The following is a 14,351-nucleotide window of genomic DNA, read 5'->3' as shown; positions in this document are numbered from 1 at the left end:
AGCCATTCAGGTTGATCGGCGTTTACGTGAACGCAGGATTGCACGAGAGGTGTTGCCACCGGTTGAACAGACGTCTGAACCTATGCAATGTGATAGAGTTTTGTCTAAGGCGCAACTTCAGGAGTTCAGAAGGCGTACACGTTTTCTGTTGGTGGTGTTCAACCTAAGTTTCTTCTGGCAATTACTCTGATCTGCTCCCTGTCCACATTTTCAGCCAAGGCTTTTGTGGATTCGGGAGCAGCGCTAAACCTAATGGACTTGGATTTTGCTAAACGTTGTGGATTTCTGATGACACCTCTGCAGACGCCTATCCCTTTGAGGGGGATTGATGCTACTCCTTTGGCTAAAAATAAACCTCAGTTTTGGACTCAGGTGGTCATGCGGGTCGCCCCAGACCATCAAGAAAATTGCAGATTTTTGGTGTTGCATGGTCTGCATGATGCCATTGTTCTGGGGTTTCCCTGGTTGCAAATTCATAATCCAGTTTTGGATTGGAAATCTGTGTCTGTGGTGAGCTGGGGTTGTCGGTGTGCCTTTAGTGAGGCTCCGGTTTTTTTCACCTCTCCTCAGTCGCATGATGTTCCTGACTATTTGGCGGACTTTTATGATGTATTTAGTGAGAATGAGTCTGCGTCCTTGCCTCCTCATAGGAGTTATGACTGTGCAATTGAACTAAGCCCGGGGTGTAAATTTCCCAAGGGTCGGCTCTTCAATTTATCTGTACCCGAGCACGAGGCTATGCGGTTCTATATGCGGTCCTATATTAAGGAGGCGTTGGAGAAGGGTCATATTAGACCATCCTCTTCACCCTTAGGTGCCGTTTTTTTTTTGTGGCCAAAAAGGATGGTTCTTTAAGGCCTTGTATTGATTATCGTGCCCTCAATAAAATTACTATTAAATATCAGTATCCGTTACCCCTGATTTCGGATCTATTCTCTAGAGTTAGAGGTGCTTGCTGGTTTACCAAGCTTCATCTCAGGGGGCGTATAATCTTATCCGCATTAAGCAGGGGGATGAATGGAAGACGGCGTTTAATACTCCGGAGGGACATTTTGAGTACCTGGTGATGCCTTTTGGGCTCACTAATGCCCCTTCTGTCTTCCAGTGCTTCATGAACGATATTTTCCGAGACTTTGTCGATAAATTTTTGATTATCTATCTGGATGATATTTTGATCTTCTCCAAGGATTGGGATTCTCATGTGGAACATATTCGGACTGTGTTCCGGATCTTGAGGGAGAATTCCCTGTATGTCAAAGGATCGAAATGCCTTTTTGGAGTACAGAGGATTTCATTTTTAGGATTTATTTTGTCTCCGTCAACTGTTGAAATGGACCCGGCCAAGGTACAGGCCATTTATGATTGGGTTCAGCCCACTTCTTTGAAGGCCCTCCAGAAGTTTTTGGGTTTTGCTAATTTTTATCGGAAATTTATAGCAAAATTTTCTAGTATTGCCAAGCCATTGACTGATCTGACTAAGAAGGGTGCTGATGTGTTGAATTGGTCTCCGGAGGCTGATTCTTCCTTTCAGGAGCTGAAGCGAAGATTTACCTCCGCCCCAGTTTTGCGGCAACCTGATGTCTCACTCCCGTTCCAGGTAGAGGTGGATGCTTCTGAGATTGGTGCAGGAGCTGTTTTGTCCCAAAAGGATCCTGTAACATCTAAAATGAATCACTGTGCTTTCTTTTCCCGAAAGTTCTCTCCATCTGAACGTAACTATGATGTGGGGAATCGGGAACTGTTGGCCATGAAATGGGCATTTGAGGAGTGGAGACATTGGTTGGAGGGAGCTAAACATCAAGTTGTGGTCCTCACTGACCACAAGAATTTGATTTACCTAGAGTCGGCTAAACGCTTGAACCCTAGACAGGCTAGATGGGCCTTGTTTTTTACACGTTTTGATTTTGTGGTCTCTTTTCTTCCTGGCACTAAGAATGTCAAGGCTGACGCTCTTTCTAGGAGCTTCTTTGCTGATTCTCCTGTGGTGACCAAGCCTGCTACCATCTTAGGCGAAGGGGTAGTTCTTTCTGCCATCTCGCCCGATTTGAGACTTGCTCTGCAAGAGTTCCAGGAGGACAAACCTGAGCGTTGTCCCAGTGGAAAGTTGTATGTTCCTGACCAGTGGCAGAAGAGAGTGATGTCTGAAGTTCATTGCTCTGCATTGGCTGGTCATCCAGGTATTTTTGGTACTAGAGATCTGGTGAGTCGCTCTTTTTGGTGGCCCACCTTGTCTCATGATGTCAGGAATTTTGTGCAGTCCTGTGGGACTTGCTCCCGGTCTAAATCTTGTTCTCGCTCTAGTGGGTTGTTGATGCCTTTGCCGGTTCCCAGGAGGCCATGGACCCATATTTCAATGGATTTCATCTCTGATATGCCGGTCTCTCAAAGAATGACTGTTATTTGGGTGATTTGTGATAGGTTCTCTAAGATGGTTCATCTTGTACCACTCCCTAAGTTGCCATCTTCTTCTGAGTTGGTGCCCCTGTTTTTGCAACAGGTGGTTCGCTTACACGGGATTCCTGAGAACATTGTATCTGACAGAGGAGTTCAGTTTGTGTCTAGATTTTGGAGGACCTTCTGTTCCAAGCTGGGAATTCAGTTGTCCTTCTCCTCTGCTTTTCACCCTCAGACCAATGGGCAGACAGAGAGAACAAACCAGACCTTGGAGTCGTATTTGAGATGTTTTATTTCCGCTGATCAGGACGATTGGGTTTCATTTTTGCCCTTGGCCGAATTTGCTTTAAATAATAGAGCTAGTTCTGCCACTTTGATGTCACCTTTTTTTTGTAATTTTGGGTTTCATCCTCGATTTTCTTCAGGGCAGGTGGAGCCTTCTGCCTGCCCAGGTGTTGACACTGTGGTGGAGAGAATGCACCAGATCTGGGACCAAGTGGTGGATAAGTTATCTCTCTCCCAGGAAAAGGCCCAGCGGTTTTCCAATCGACATAGGACCATTGGTCCCCAGTTTAAGATTGGTGATATGGTGTTGTTATCATCAAAAAATATTGCTATGAAGGTGGCTTCTCCTAAGTTTAAGCCTAGATTTATTGGACCTTACAAGATTTTGGAGATTATTAATCCGGTCTCTTTTCGTTTGGCTCTTCCTGTCACATTTAAAATCCATAATGTGTTCCATAAGTCCTTGTTGAAGAGGTTTGTTGAACCAGTTGTTCCTGGGGTGGCACCTCCAGACCCTGTATTGGTTGAAGGTAACATGGAATATGAGGTAGAGAAAATACTGGATTCCCATCTGGCTAGACGGAGACTCCAGTATTTGGTTAAGTGAAAGGGTTTTGGTCAGGAGGATAATTCCTGGGTCTCTGCCTCTGATATTCATGCCAAAAGATTGGTGCGTGCCTTTCATCGGGCTCACCCTGATCGCCCTGGTGGCGTGGTTGAGGGTTCGGTGACCTCTCCTCAAGGGGGAGGTACTGTTGTGAGTTCATTTTCCCCTTCGTCACTGAGGTCTGGTGAACTCCCTATTCTGGTAAGGGAAGGTAATGAGCCTGATTATCAGGCACCTGAGCCTAATGAGGATGGGGTGAGCTGTATCTCCTTTTGCCTGTTGCTCTGTCTTCAGAATATTCCTGAGTACTGACATAGCTTTTTGAAGCCTAGCGTCTTCAGGGCCTTTTTCACTGTCAGTCTGTTGGCTCTTATTTTCATAGGGTTTTTCACGGATTGCAGACAGCAGCCTTCCTGTCCTTTCCTATCTAGTTAGCTTGGGCCCCGTCTTTGCTCAGTCTATCTTTCTGTCTGTGTTAGTGTTTTCATCTTGCTTCACCGTCATTATATGTTGGGGGCTGTCTATTGCTTTTGGGTCTGCTCTGGGGCAGTTTAGATTTCCCCTTTCTTTCTTTAGGCCTATTTAATTCTCCGGCTGTGATCGAGGGGTCTAGGGCATCGTAGGAACCCCCCACGGCTACTGCTAGTTGTGTTGATAGGTTCAGGGGTCTGCAATCCGATAGCTGCCAACCTCTCTGGTTTTCTGGACTTAGCTAGCATTTCTGTTTTTGCCTCCTACGGTGACTCAATCATAACACTGCCCCATCTGTCCCATGAACCTGCCCCATCTATCCCATGATCCTGCCCCATCTGTCTCCATTATACCCATCCTGCCTCATGATCCTGCCCCATGTGTCTCCATCCTGCCCCATGATCCTGCCCCATCTGTCTTCATCCTGCCCCCTGTGTCTCCATCCTGCCCCGTATCTCGATCCTGCCTCCGGTGTCTCCATACTGCCCCCATATCTCCATCCTACCCCTTTGTCTCCATCCTGCTTCCCTTGTCTCCTGCCTGTCCCCGTGTCTTGATTCTGCTCCGTGTCTCCATTTTGCCCCATGTCTCCATTCTGCGCACATTTCTTCATTCTGCCCCATGTCTCTATTCTGCTCCATGTCTCCATCCTGACCTGTGTCTCCAACCTGCCCCATGTCTCCATCCTGCCGTCGAAACATACTGCGACTTGCCGCTTTCAATAAAAATACAAACAAATTTCTCCTTACCTGGCCACATTCCTGCAGCAATACTCCCCCCAGGCATTTCACGCACAGACTCGCCAGTGAATGATAATGATGTAATACGCCAGCAACTTGCGTGCTGATGTCAGCTGCCAGCCTCCGATTGGCAGGCGGCTTTTAACTATTGCCATGCAGGCCCACGCGGCAATAGAGTTTAACTGAACCTGCATTTCAAATGCAGACTCAGTTTCTGCACCGGCAGAATCTTGCCACTGGGGCCCGATGAGCAGAAGAGATAATGCCCTGATGGTGGCCCTGTCTTTGTCTAATATTTAAATTTGTTTGACGATCTGAAACATTTAAGTGTGACAAACATGCAAAAGTATAGGAATCGGGAAGGACAAACAATTTTTCACACAACTGTATCTTCAGTATAAAAAATAACAAGGAGTCTTGAAAATGATAATAAGGCCCCCACAGGGCACTTATCTCAGCATCATCAATTGTGTCTGGAATTTCATAAAATGACAGAAGGATTTGCACAAGTCTTCGTTCACAGATCTGGCATAAGTTCTCCAAGATGTGTGGAACAACCTCCATGCCAAGTTCCATCAAAAGCTATGTGCAAGTGTGGCTAGAAGAAAACAAAGGGCGGTCACACAAAATATTAATCTGATTTTGATTTCTCTTTTATTTATTTGCTTTGCATTTAGCTAATAGTTAGAAATAAACTATTAACACATCTATTTTTTAAAGCATTTTCACTCTGCAGAACTGTATGAATAATATTTTCATAAAAATGCAAGATTTACTAGTATTGCTATGTAAATGTTATACATGCTCTCAAAATATTTGTTACTTATGGTAAAAAAAGTTTTAACATTCACCCAAATGGCTGCTCACATTTTCCAGAAAACACAATTGCCAGGACCTACCAAATTTGAAATTTATGAATTCCGTTTCTCGGATTTTGACTGCACTGAAATAGATCTTGTAAAATGTGGAATCCAAATGTACTATGAACTTGGGGTGGTTAAGAAGTTTCAAATCCCTCCAGAGGTAATAAATCAAAAGTAAAGTTGCAACTTATATGGCTCTAGATTATAATCACTATCCTCATCATTATTTCAGAACATTTATTTTTAATTAAGTAATTCTAATCAGTAGAGATGAATGGATCAACCCATGGAGGTTTGAATTTGAGTTATATGTCTGGAAATTCATGGTTTCAGACAAATTTGATAATTTTGAGATTCAATTTGCAGTAAAAAAAAATCAATTTCCCATAGTGCTGAAAATTCAGAGAGGGGCTTAATATCATGTTGCGTTGCTGTGCGGACCTCCCCATAATGCCCTGCAGCTATGACATTTTATGGATTACCATACCTTGTAAAATGATGGTCAGTACCTGGGTCATCACAGATCACCTGGTCCCAGTGGAGCACAGATTGTATTGCAGAATCATTTTCCATCTCCAGAGTCATTGGGTGAGTCTCTTTCTTCTGTAGAGTGTAAGCTCTTATGGTCAGTGGTGTCCTCTCTAGCTCTCTTCTGTAGTATGTAAGCTCTTATGGTCAGTGGGGTCCTCTCGCTTTTCTATAAAGAATAAGCACTTAGGATCAGCAGACTTCTCTTTCTCTTGCCTGTAGATTGTAAGCTCTTATGGTCAGAAAAGTCCTCTCTCTTTCAGTGTAAGCTCTTTTGATCAACAGGGTCCTCTCTATTGCTTGTAAAGGGTAAACTCTTATGGTCAGCTGGGTGGTCTCACGCCTCACCCCCTCTTGTATTTTCTGAGCAAGTAGAAGTTTTTCAGTATTGAAATTACCGCAAATTTATTCTCCACAAATCAAATCTTTTGTGAAAATTCAGCAAAGTCGGCGAATTTGAATTTCAAAAGATTCTCTCATCTCTACTAATTTCATTGACAATATATTTATATTTTCATAAATCCTAAATCTATGGATATTTTGCTTAGATTAGTTTGACTGCCCAGTTTCATCTATGGGGATTTTAATTACCTGCCTTTATCATTTAGGCACTGGTGAGATTTATGTATGCTATGAAGAAGGGATATAGAAAGGTTACCTATCATAACTGGCGCCATGGATTTAATGTTGCTCAAACCATGTTCACACTTCTGATGGTATGTCACAGTTTGGCCAATAGGTAGCTTACTTCATGTAATTGATAGAGTGGCATTCTTATATTTATCATTAAAACAACTTTTGTGAAGGACAGGAGAACTGTTCCTGCTCCAATTTTAACCAAAGATAACTCATATGTCAGGAAATTTTAGTAGACATATAAGAGAAATCAAAATCTTATTAAATTAATTTTCCCTTGTTTATAGACTGGCAAATTAAAGCGTTATTATACAGATCTAGAAGCCATGGCCATGGTTACTGCAGGATTTTGCCATGATATAGACCACAGAGGAACAAATAATCTCTACCAGATGAAGTAAGTAATGTACATTTTGTCTATTATGAATGCAACTGTTAAGCTTCTTCAGGTGTGTAAGGAGATGGACCAGCTGCCATGTTCACCCCTGAAGACATCAACGCTACTGTGTTATAGAATATCTAGGATGTGAATAATGTTTTGTTCCTGATACGTTTCCGTGTGATGTGTTAATTTCCCTGTGGGCTGCAGTCCTATCTAACAGTCACAAGATGTTACTGTCTAGAATGTAGATGAAAGGTGAAGTCTGTCAAGTGACACAGCAGGCATAGAGACAGTGTGAGGGTTAAGGCCAGCTTTGGGGAGGGTGAGCTGATAGTTAGTGCCAAGTTCAGGAAGTGTCAAATTCTTTTAGAGAATGTGTGGTGAAGTGACAGCAGCGGTCACAGGCAATAGGAAACTAAGGACAGCATAAGTCTGTTACTCAAGGCTGTGGATTGCAAAAGAACCCTTCTGTGCAAATTCATCTGTTGGCCTGGGAACCTCGAGATGGACATCGATGCCCTTGGGCACAGTAAGCCTGCAGAGCTGCAGGAAAGATGGACTCACACTCTCAGAGGCGTAAGGTGTTGGAATCCAGGTCCACTGCATGTGGTGGAGAATTCCTAGTGGTAGGAGAGATAGCAAGAGTGATGGTCTACTCAGACAAAGAACTAAGGTTGAAGTTAAGTCTGGTACCTGTGAGCAAGACTGTAACCCATTGGGCCCTATCCTATATGCCTGATTGTAATCACCGTAAGCTGCCAAGTAAAAGTTTGACTGTTACCGAATTCAGTGTCCACTGGATTGTGTGCTATGAAGGTTCTGGAAGATGAAGACCTGCAGCCAGTGAAGGCCTATGGGCCACAAGTTTGTGTGATGCATCCCCATACAGCAGCAGGCCGGGACTGGGACACATTTTGTCTGTAGGGTGTCAGAGTGAACAAAGCAGCAGCTTGCCCACGAATTTGTCACCCAGACACCTTACAGATGCATTAAACATTCCCTTTATTTACTGAAAGTTAACCACTTAGTGACAGAGCCAATTTGGTACTTAATGACCAAGCTAATTTTTACAATTCTGACCACTGTCACTTTATGAGGTTATAGCTCTAGAATGCTTCAATGTATCCCACTGATTCTGAGACTCTTTTTTCGTGACATATTGTACTTCATGTCAGTGGAAAAATGTCTTGCGTTTATTTAAGAAAAAACAGAAATTTGGCCAAAATTGTGAAAACTTTGCAATTTTCAACTTTTAATATTTGTAGAGTTAAATCAGAGAGCAATGTCACACAAAATAGTTGTGCAAAACCACATGCAAGAAGTTTATTAACCCTTCAAGTGCTTCACGAGAACTAAACCAAAGTGGAAGGAAAAAGTTAACATTTAACTTTTTCAGAAAAAATTTCATTTAGACCCAAACTTTTTTTTTATTTTCACAAGGGTATCAGGAGAAAATGGACCACAAAATTTATTCTGCAATTTCGCCTGAGTACGCCAATACCCCGAATGTGGGGGAAAGCCAATCTTTGGATGCATGGCAGGGTTCAGAAAGGAGGGAGCACTGTTTGACTTTTTGAATGCAAAATTGTTTGGAATCAATGGCGGGTGCAATGTCGCATTTGGAGACCCCCTGATGTACACTACCGTTCAAAAGTTTAGGGTCACCCAGACAATTTTGTGTTTTCCATGAAAACTCATACTTTTATTAATCAAATGAGTTGCCAAATGAATTTAAAATCTAGTCCAGAGATTGACATTGTTCAAAAAAAGATTTTTATTTGAAATAATAATTTTTCCTTCAAACTTTGCTTTCGTCAAAGTATGCTCCCTTTGCAGCAATTACAGCATTGCAGACCTTTGGCATTCTAGCAGTTAATTTGCTGAGGTAATCTGGAGAAATTTTACCCCATGCTTCCAGAAGCCCCTCCCACAAGTTGGTTTGGCTTGATGGGCACTTTTTGCATACCATACGGTCAAGCTGCTCCCACAACAGCTCATTGGGGTTGAGATTTGGTGACTGCGCTGGCCACTCCATTACAGATAGAATACCAGCTGCCTGCTTCTTCCCTAAATAGTTCTTGCATAATTTGGAGGTGTGCTTTGGGTCATTGTCCTGATGAAATTGGCTCCAATCAAGCGCTGTCCACAGGGTATGGCATGGCATTGCAAAATGGAGTGATAGCCTTCCTTATTCAAAATCCATTTTGCCTTGTACAAATCTCCCACTTTATCAGCACTAAAGCAACCCCAGAGCATCACATTACCTCCACCATGCTTGACAGATGGCGTCAGGTACTCTTCCAGCATCTTTTCAGTTGTTCTGCGTCTCACAAATGTGCTTCTGTGTGATCCAAACACCTCAAACTTGGATTAGTCTGTCCATAACACTTTTTTCCAATCTTCCTCTGTCCAATGTCTGTGTTCTTTTGTCCATATTAATCTTTTCCTTTTATTAGCCAGTCTCAGATATGGCTTTTTCTTTGCCGCTCTGCCCTGAAGGCCAGCATCCCGGAGTCGCCTCTTCACTGTAGACATTGACATTTGCATTTTGCATGTACTATTTAATGAAGCTGCCAGTTGATGACCCGTGAAGCGTCGATTTCTCAAACTACAGACTCTAATGTACTTGTCTTGTTGCTTGTTGTCTACTCTGGTTAGAGCCTGTTTGTGCTCTCCTCTGAAGGAAGTAGTAAACACCGTTGTAGGAAATCTTCAGTTTCTTGGCAATTTCTCACATGAAATAGCCTTCATTTCTAAGAACAAGAATAGACTGTTGAGTTTCACATGAAAGTTCTTTTTTTCTGGCCATTTTGAGAGTTTAATGGAACCAACAAATGTAATGCTCCAGATTCTCAACTAGCTCAAAGGAAGGTCAGGTTAATAGCTTCTCTAATCAGCCAAACTGTTTTCAGCTGTGCTACCATACTTGCACAAGGGTTTTCAAGGGTATTCTAACCATCCATTAGCCTTCTTACACAGTTAGCAAACACAAAGTACCATAAGAACACTGGAGTGATGGTTGTTGGAAATGGGCCTCTATACACCTATAAAGATATTGCATCACAAACCAGACGTTTGCAGCTAGAATAGTCATTTACCACATTAACAATGTATAGAGTGTATTTCTGAATCATTTAATGTTAGCTTATTTGAAAAAACTGTGCTTTTCTTTCAAAAATAAGGAAATTTCCAAGTGACCCTAAACTTTTGAACAGTAGTGTACCTAAACAGTGGAAATCCCCCAATTTTAACTCCAACCCTAACACAGCCCTAACCCCAATCCTAACCCCAACACACCCCTAACTGTAATCCCAACCTAACCCTTACCACAACCGTAACCCCAGCACCACCCTATCCCCAACACCACCCAAACAGAAATTTGGGAAAAATTTAGAAAATTTAGCAATTTTCAAAATTTAAATTTTTGTGTACTTAAATCAGAAAGTTGTGTCACACAAAATAGTTAATAAATTAAATTTCAAACGTCAACTTTGCATGAACTTAATTTTGGGAACATAATTTTTTTGTTAGGGCATTATAAGGGTTAAAATTTGACCAGCGATTTCTTATTTTTCCAACAAAATTTACAAAACCATTTTTTTTAGGGACCACGTCACATTTGAAGTGAGATATAATAGAAAATTCCAAAAAGTGACACCATTCTAAAAACTGTACCCCTCAAGGTGCGTGAAACCACTATCAAGAAGTTTATTAACCCTTCAGGTGCTTCACGAGAAATAAAGCGATGTGGAAGTAAAAATGAACATTTAACTTTTTTCATAAAAAATTTACTTTGGAACCAATTTTTTTTTACTTTCGCAAGAGTATCAGGAGAAAATGGACCACAAAATTTGTTGTGCAATTTCTCCTGAGTATGCCGATCCGATGCCCCACATGTGGGGAAAAGCCACTGTTTGGGTGCATGGCAGGGCTCAGAAGGGAGGGAACAACATTTGACTTTTTGAACGCAAAATTGGCTGGAATCAATGGTGGAACCATGTCGCGTTTGGAGACCCTCTGATGTACCTAAACAGTTGAACCCATAACCCTAACACACCCCTAACCCTAATCCCAACCCTAACCGTAATCCCAACCCTAACCGTAATCCCAACCCTAGCCCCAACCTTAACCCTAACCCTAACCCTACCCCTAACTTTAGCCCAACTCACTTTATCCCAACTCACTTTAACCCAACTCTTACCCTAATGGGAAAGTAGAAATAAATACTTTTTTAATTTTATTATTTTTCCCTAAGTGGGTGATAAAGGGGTTTTTACTTTTTTTATTTTGATCATTGTGATAGGGTCTATCACAGTGATCAAAATGAACCAATAGGAAAATTTTCCTATTGTTGCTGGCCGACAGATCTCGGCGGGCACACTACGCATGCGCTCGCCATTTTCTACCAAGAGGACGCTGGCGGCCCGGGGGACTTCACGGGGGGGTTGCAGGGACAATGGAGGTACCAAGGGGAATCGGGGGACTCTATTTCTCCTCCTCTGATGTGCAATCACATCAGAGGAGAGAAATTAAATGGAAAATTGCACTTTTTTTTGCGGTTGCTGATCGCGACACTGGGGTTGGTAAAAACTGTCCCGAATCATGTTCTCTGGGGTCTCGGCTACCCCCGGAGAAATTCTGACTATGGGGGACGCTACACCGTTATTCCTGCAGCTGTTAAAAAGCGTATTGGCGGTCGTTAAGGGGTTAATATCTACTTGGAGTAGACATAACAATATTGTTGCAAAAAGGTCTGACAATGAGCATGTGAAGCAATGATCATGTACTGTATATGGAACCATCTGTTATGCTCCAACTACAGTAAATTAAATATTGTATTAGTTGTAAACATATTAAACACATCGTCATGATCACGATACTATTTGCTTTTACTAATAACTGTTGTCAGGATGATAATGTGTGGGTTGTATCATTATACTATTTTTACTCTCAAAAATTACTAAGATCATAAAAAAGTGATGAAAGCAAGTGCATTTTTAATAAAGTAACATGCAAATCTGTATTTATAATGTGAACTGTCAATGTGAATATACTTTTTTTTCAAGTTAGTAACCCCTTTTAAAGCTTACTTGTTTGTTTTCCTTAGATCTCAACATCCGTTAGCAAAATTACATGGCTCCTCTATTCTGGAAAGACATCACTTGGAGTTTGGCAAGATCTTACTGGCAGATGAGGTGATAAAACTATGCTTCATTTTTTACCTATTACATGTTATATGTTAGCTAGGTTAGTAAAGCATAAGTTATGTTGGAGATCTAGTAAATAAAACTTAAAGAAGCTCTCCTATCATAGTTTTTACTGCCATAATATATTGTGATCATCTTACCAAATAGCATTGTGTACTGTAAGAAGGCCGGAGACAGGTTCTTGAGGGGAGATATGTATCATCGAGGTTGGTAACTTTGGTGATGTGAGCTCGGAAAGCATGCTCCAGCACATATAGTGCTGAGAGAGTTATTAGGTTTTACAAGCAGTCAAAAGCGATGTGTGGGAATGACTGCTAACATATCCCCACCCCAGGGGCATGGTAAGAAAGCTAAAATGCAGACCAAGTGTCGCATTTAGTGTCTATGGCTAGAGGTGTGGACGCCTCCAGGTGTTTGCTAAAGACACTGACCTGAGCGAGTGGACCCGCAGTACGAATGGACAATTGCTTTTCCGCTTGTTTTCAATTTGTGATGGAGAAGGTTATCTCTTGTTTTGCCTATGCTTAAGCAGGTTTATAATGAACAAAAATGGTGGCACAATGAGCTAGAAATGAGTAACATCATATATAAATAATCATAAATAAAGGTAATACAATAAAATACTGTCCCAGCTCATTGTAACATAGTGCAGGACACACTGTAAACATGCAATTTACTCAGAAGAAAGACCAGTGCAAAGACGTCCAATATAAGGTGTGGTAAAAATCACAAATCTTTATTAGGAGACCAGATAAAAATTGACAATTTGTGGTTACAAAAGTGACACAAAGAAAAAAATCACAGGATGATGGTAAATAGTGCACCTCAATAGATATCAGGATAATATAATACAAATATAGCCCAGATATGTCAGTACCAAGTAGTATATACCATATGGTCACAAAGAAGGTGTCAGGGGTTAATAGTAAATGGCCAGCAAAACAGAGTAAAGGAAAAATCCAGAGCTGGTCACCAAGATAGAAAATATCATGACAGCCTTGTGGCCAAACAAAAGGCAATGAGTCGAGCACATACCAGGGAGAGGAGGCACTAAGCACCACACACTGCGAGCCCCAACGTGCGTTTCGGAAAGAGTTCCTTCATCAGACCGAAAGGCTGTCATGGTATTTTCTATCTTGGTTACCAGCTCTGATTTTCACTAGAACCTCTGATGGTGACTATAGGCTGGGGTAGTCACTAAGTACCACTCCATAGCAGTCCCCGGCGGACCTGCATCAGATGACCAATGAGTCAAATGCAAACTACAAGGCCCAGAGGGTGAAGACTACCATATGGTCAGGAAGTCCGAGGATGGGGCAAGCTGCACAGGTTCAAATTACGAAGCCAGGGTCAGGAGTGGAGAGACCAAACAAAAGAAGTAAACAATCTGGGTCGGTGACAAGAGAGTCAAAACAATAAAGCACCTAGACAGGAAACAAGTTACAAACTGCAACTAGGATCAAAGCTCAGGCAAGGTGTGGAGGCAGGAGCTACCTAAACATAAACATTTCAGTGTTGAATTTGGAGAAGCCGCTTGTTATACTTGTTGTGTTGAGATATATACATTTTTCTTGTTTGATTGGTTTATTTCAAGAAATGGGAAAGTTTTTAAATTTTGCTTTTAAAGCAAATTTACAAAGTTAATTGCAATTGAATAGAAATTTTCAGGTTTATATCCGATGCCTTGAAACCAATCCTTGTCATATCTGACTGGCATTGGCGATGTGCTTTTATTGCCCTCTAAAATGTCTGATATCCTTGATGAGCTTTATAATGGTGCTTAAAGGTTCACATCAGTACAGGTTTTCAGCCTTCCAATGTTAAAAAACAGTAAAAATTTCCATTCACTGTCAGTAAATCAATATATTGAAATGGCAAGGAATTGATACATAAACTATGTATAAAGGTTCCAAAACTTTTCAGTATTTAACAATTACATTTTAAAGGTGTTATCAGGGACTATTTATTTTTTTTCTAAAGGGCCTAAGAACTTATAGGCAGGTAGGTGCTAACTACCTGCATGTTGTGCCCAGGGCCGATCTCTGCTGACTCAGATCAGTCATGGACCACTCCCATTGTTGACTCAGCGGTTTCTGATGATGTCACTTTAACAGAGCAGTTGCTTCTTTTCCACTATGGTCTTTTGACAAGGCACAGCTGCAAGTGTGATGTCGATTGACAGCTGTCTCCCCAGAGCAACTGGGAAGCTCAAGAGCTGCTCTGTTGATGTGAAGCAGA

General features: G+C 41.8%; 1 protein-coding gene across 1 annotated transcript in view; it reads left to right on the top strand.

The window, feature by feature from the left end:
- LOC141047218 (rod cGMP-specific 3',5'-cyclic phosphodiesterase subunit beta-like) overlaps positions 1 to 14,351 on the top strand; it is a 111,734-nt gene that overhangs the window by 77,263 nt on the left and 20,120 nt on the right. The window contains exons 12-15 of the mRNA XM_073542172.1: positions 5,374 to 5,520; positions 6,497 to 6,604; positions 6,812 to 6,921; positions 12,014 to 12,101. Of these exons, the coding sequence (XP_073398273.1) occupies positions 5,374 to 5,520; positions 6,497 to 6,604; positions 6,812 to 6,921; positions 12,014 to 12,101 (453 nt within the window). The remainder of the gene's footprint in view (positions 1 to 5,373; positions 5,521 to 6,496; positions 6,605 to 6,811; positions 6,922 to 12,013; positions 12,102 to 14,351) is intronic.

Source organism: Dendrobates tinctorius, unplaced genomic scaffold (assembly GCF_039654945.1).
Source record: "Dendrobates tinctorius isolate UK_male_01 unplaced genomic scaffold, ASM3965494v1 ptg000011l, whole genome shotgun sequence".
Taxonomy (NCBI): Eukaryota; Metazoa; Chordata; class Amphibia; order Anura; family Dendrobatidae; genus Dendrobates; species Dendrobates tinctorius.
This window is presented reverse-complemented; position numbering and strand designations above follow the sequence as displayed.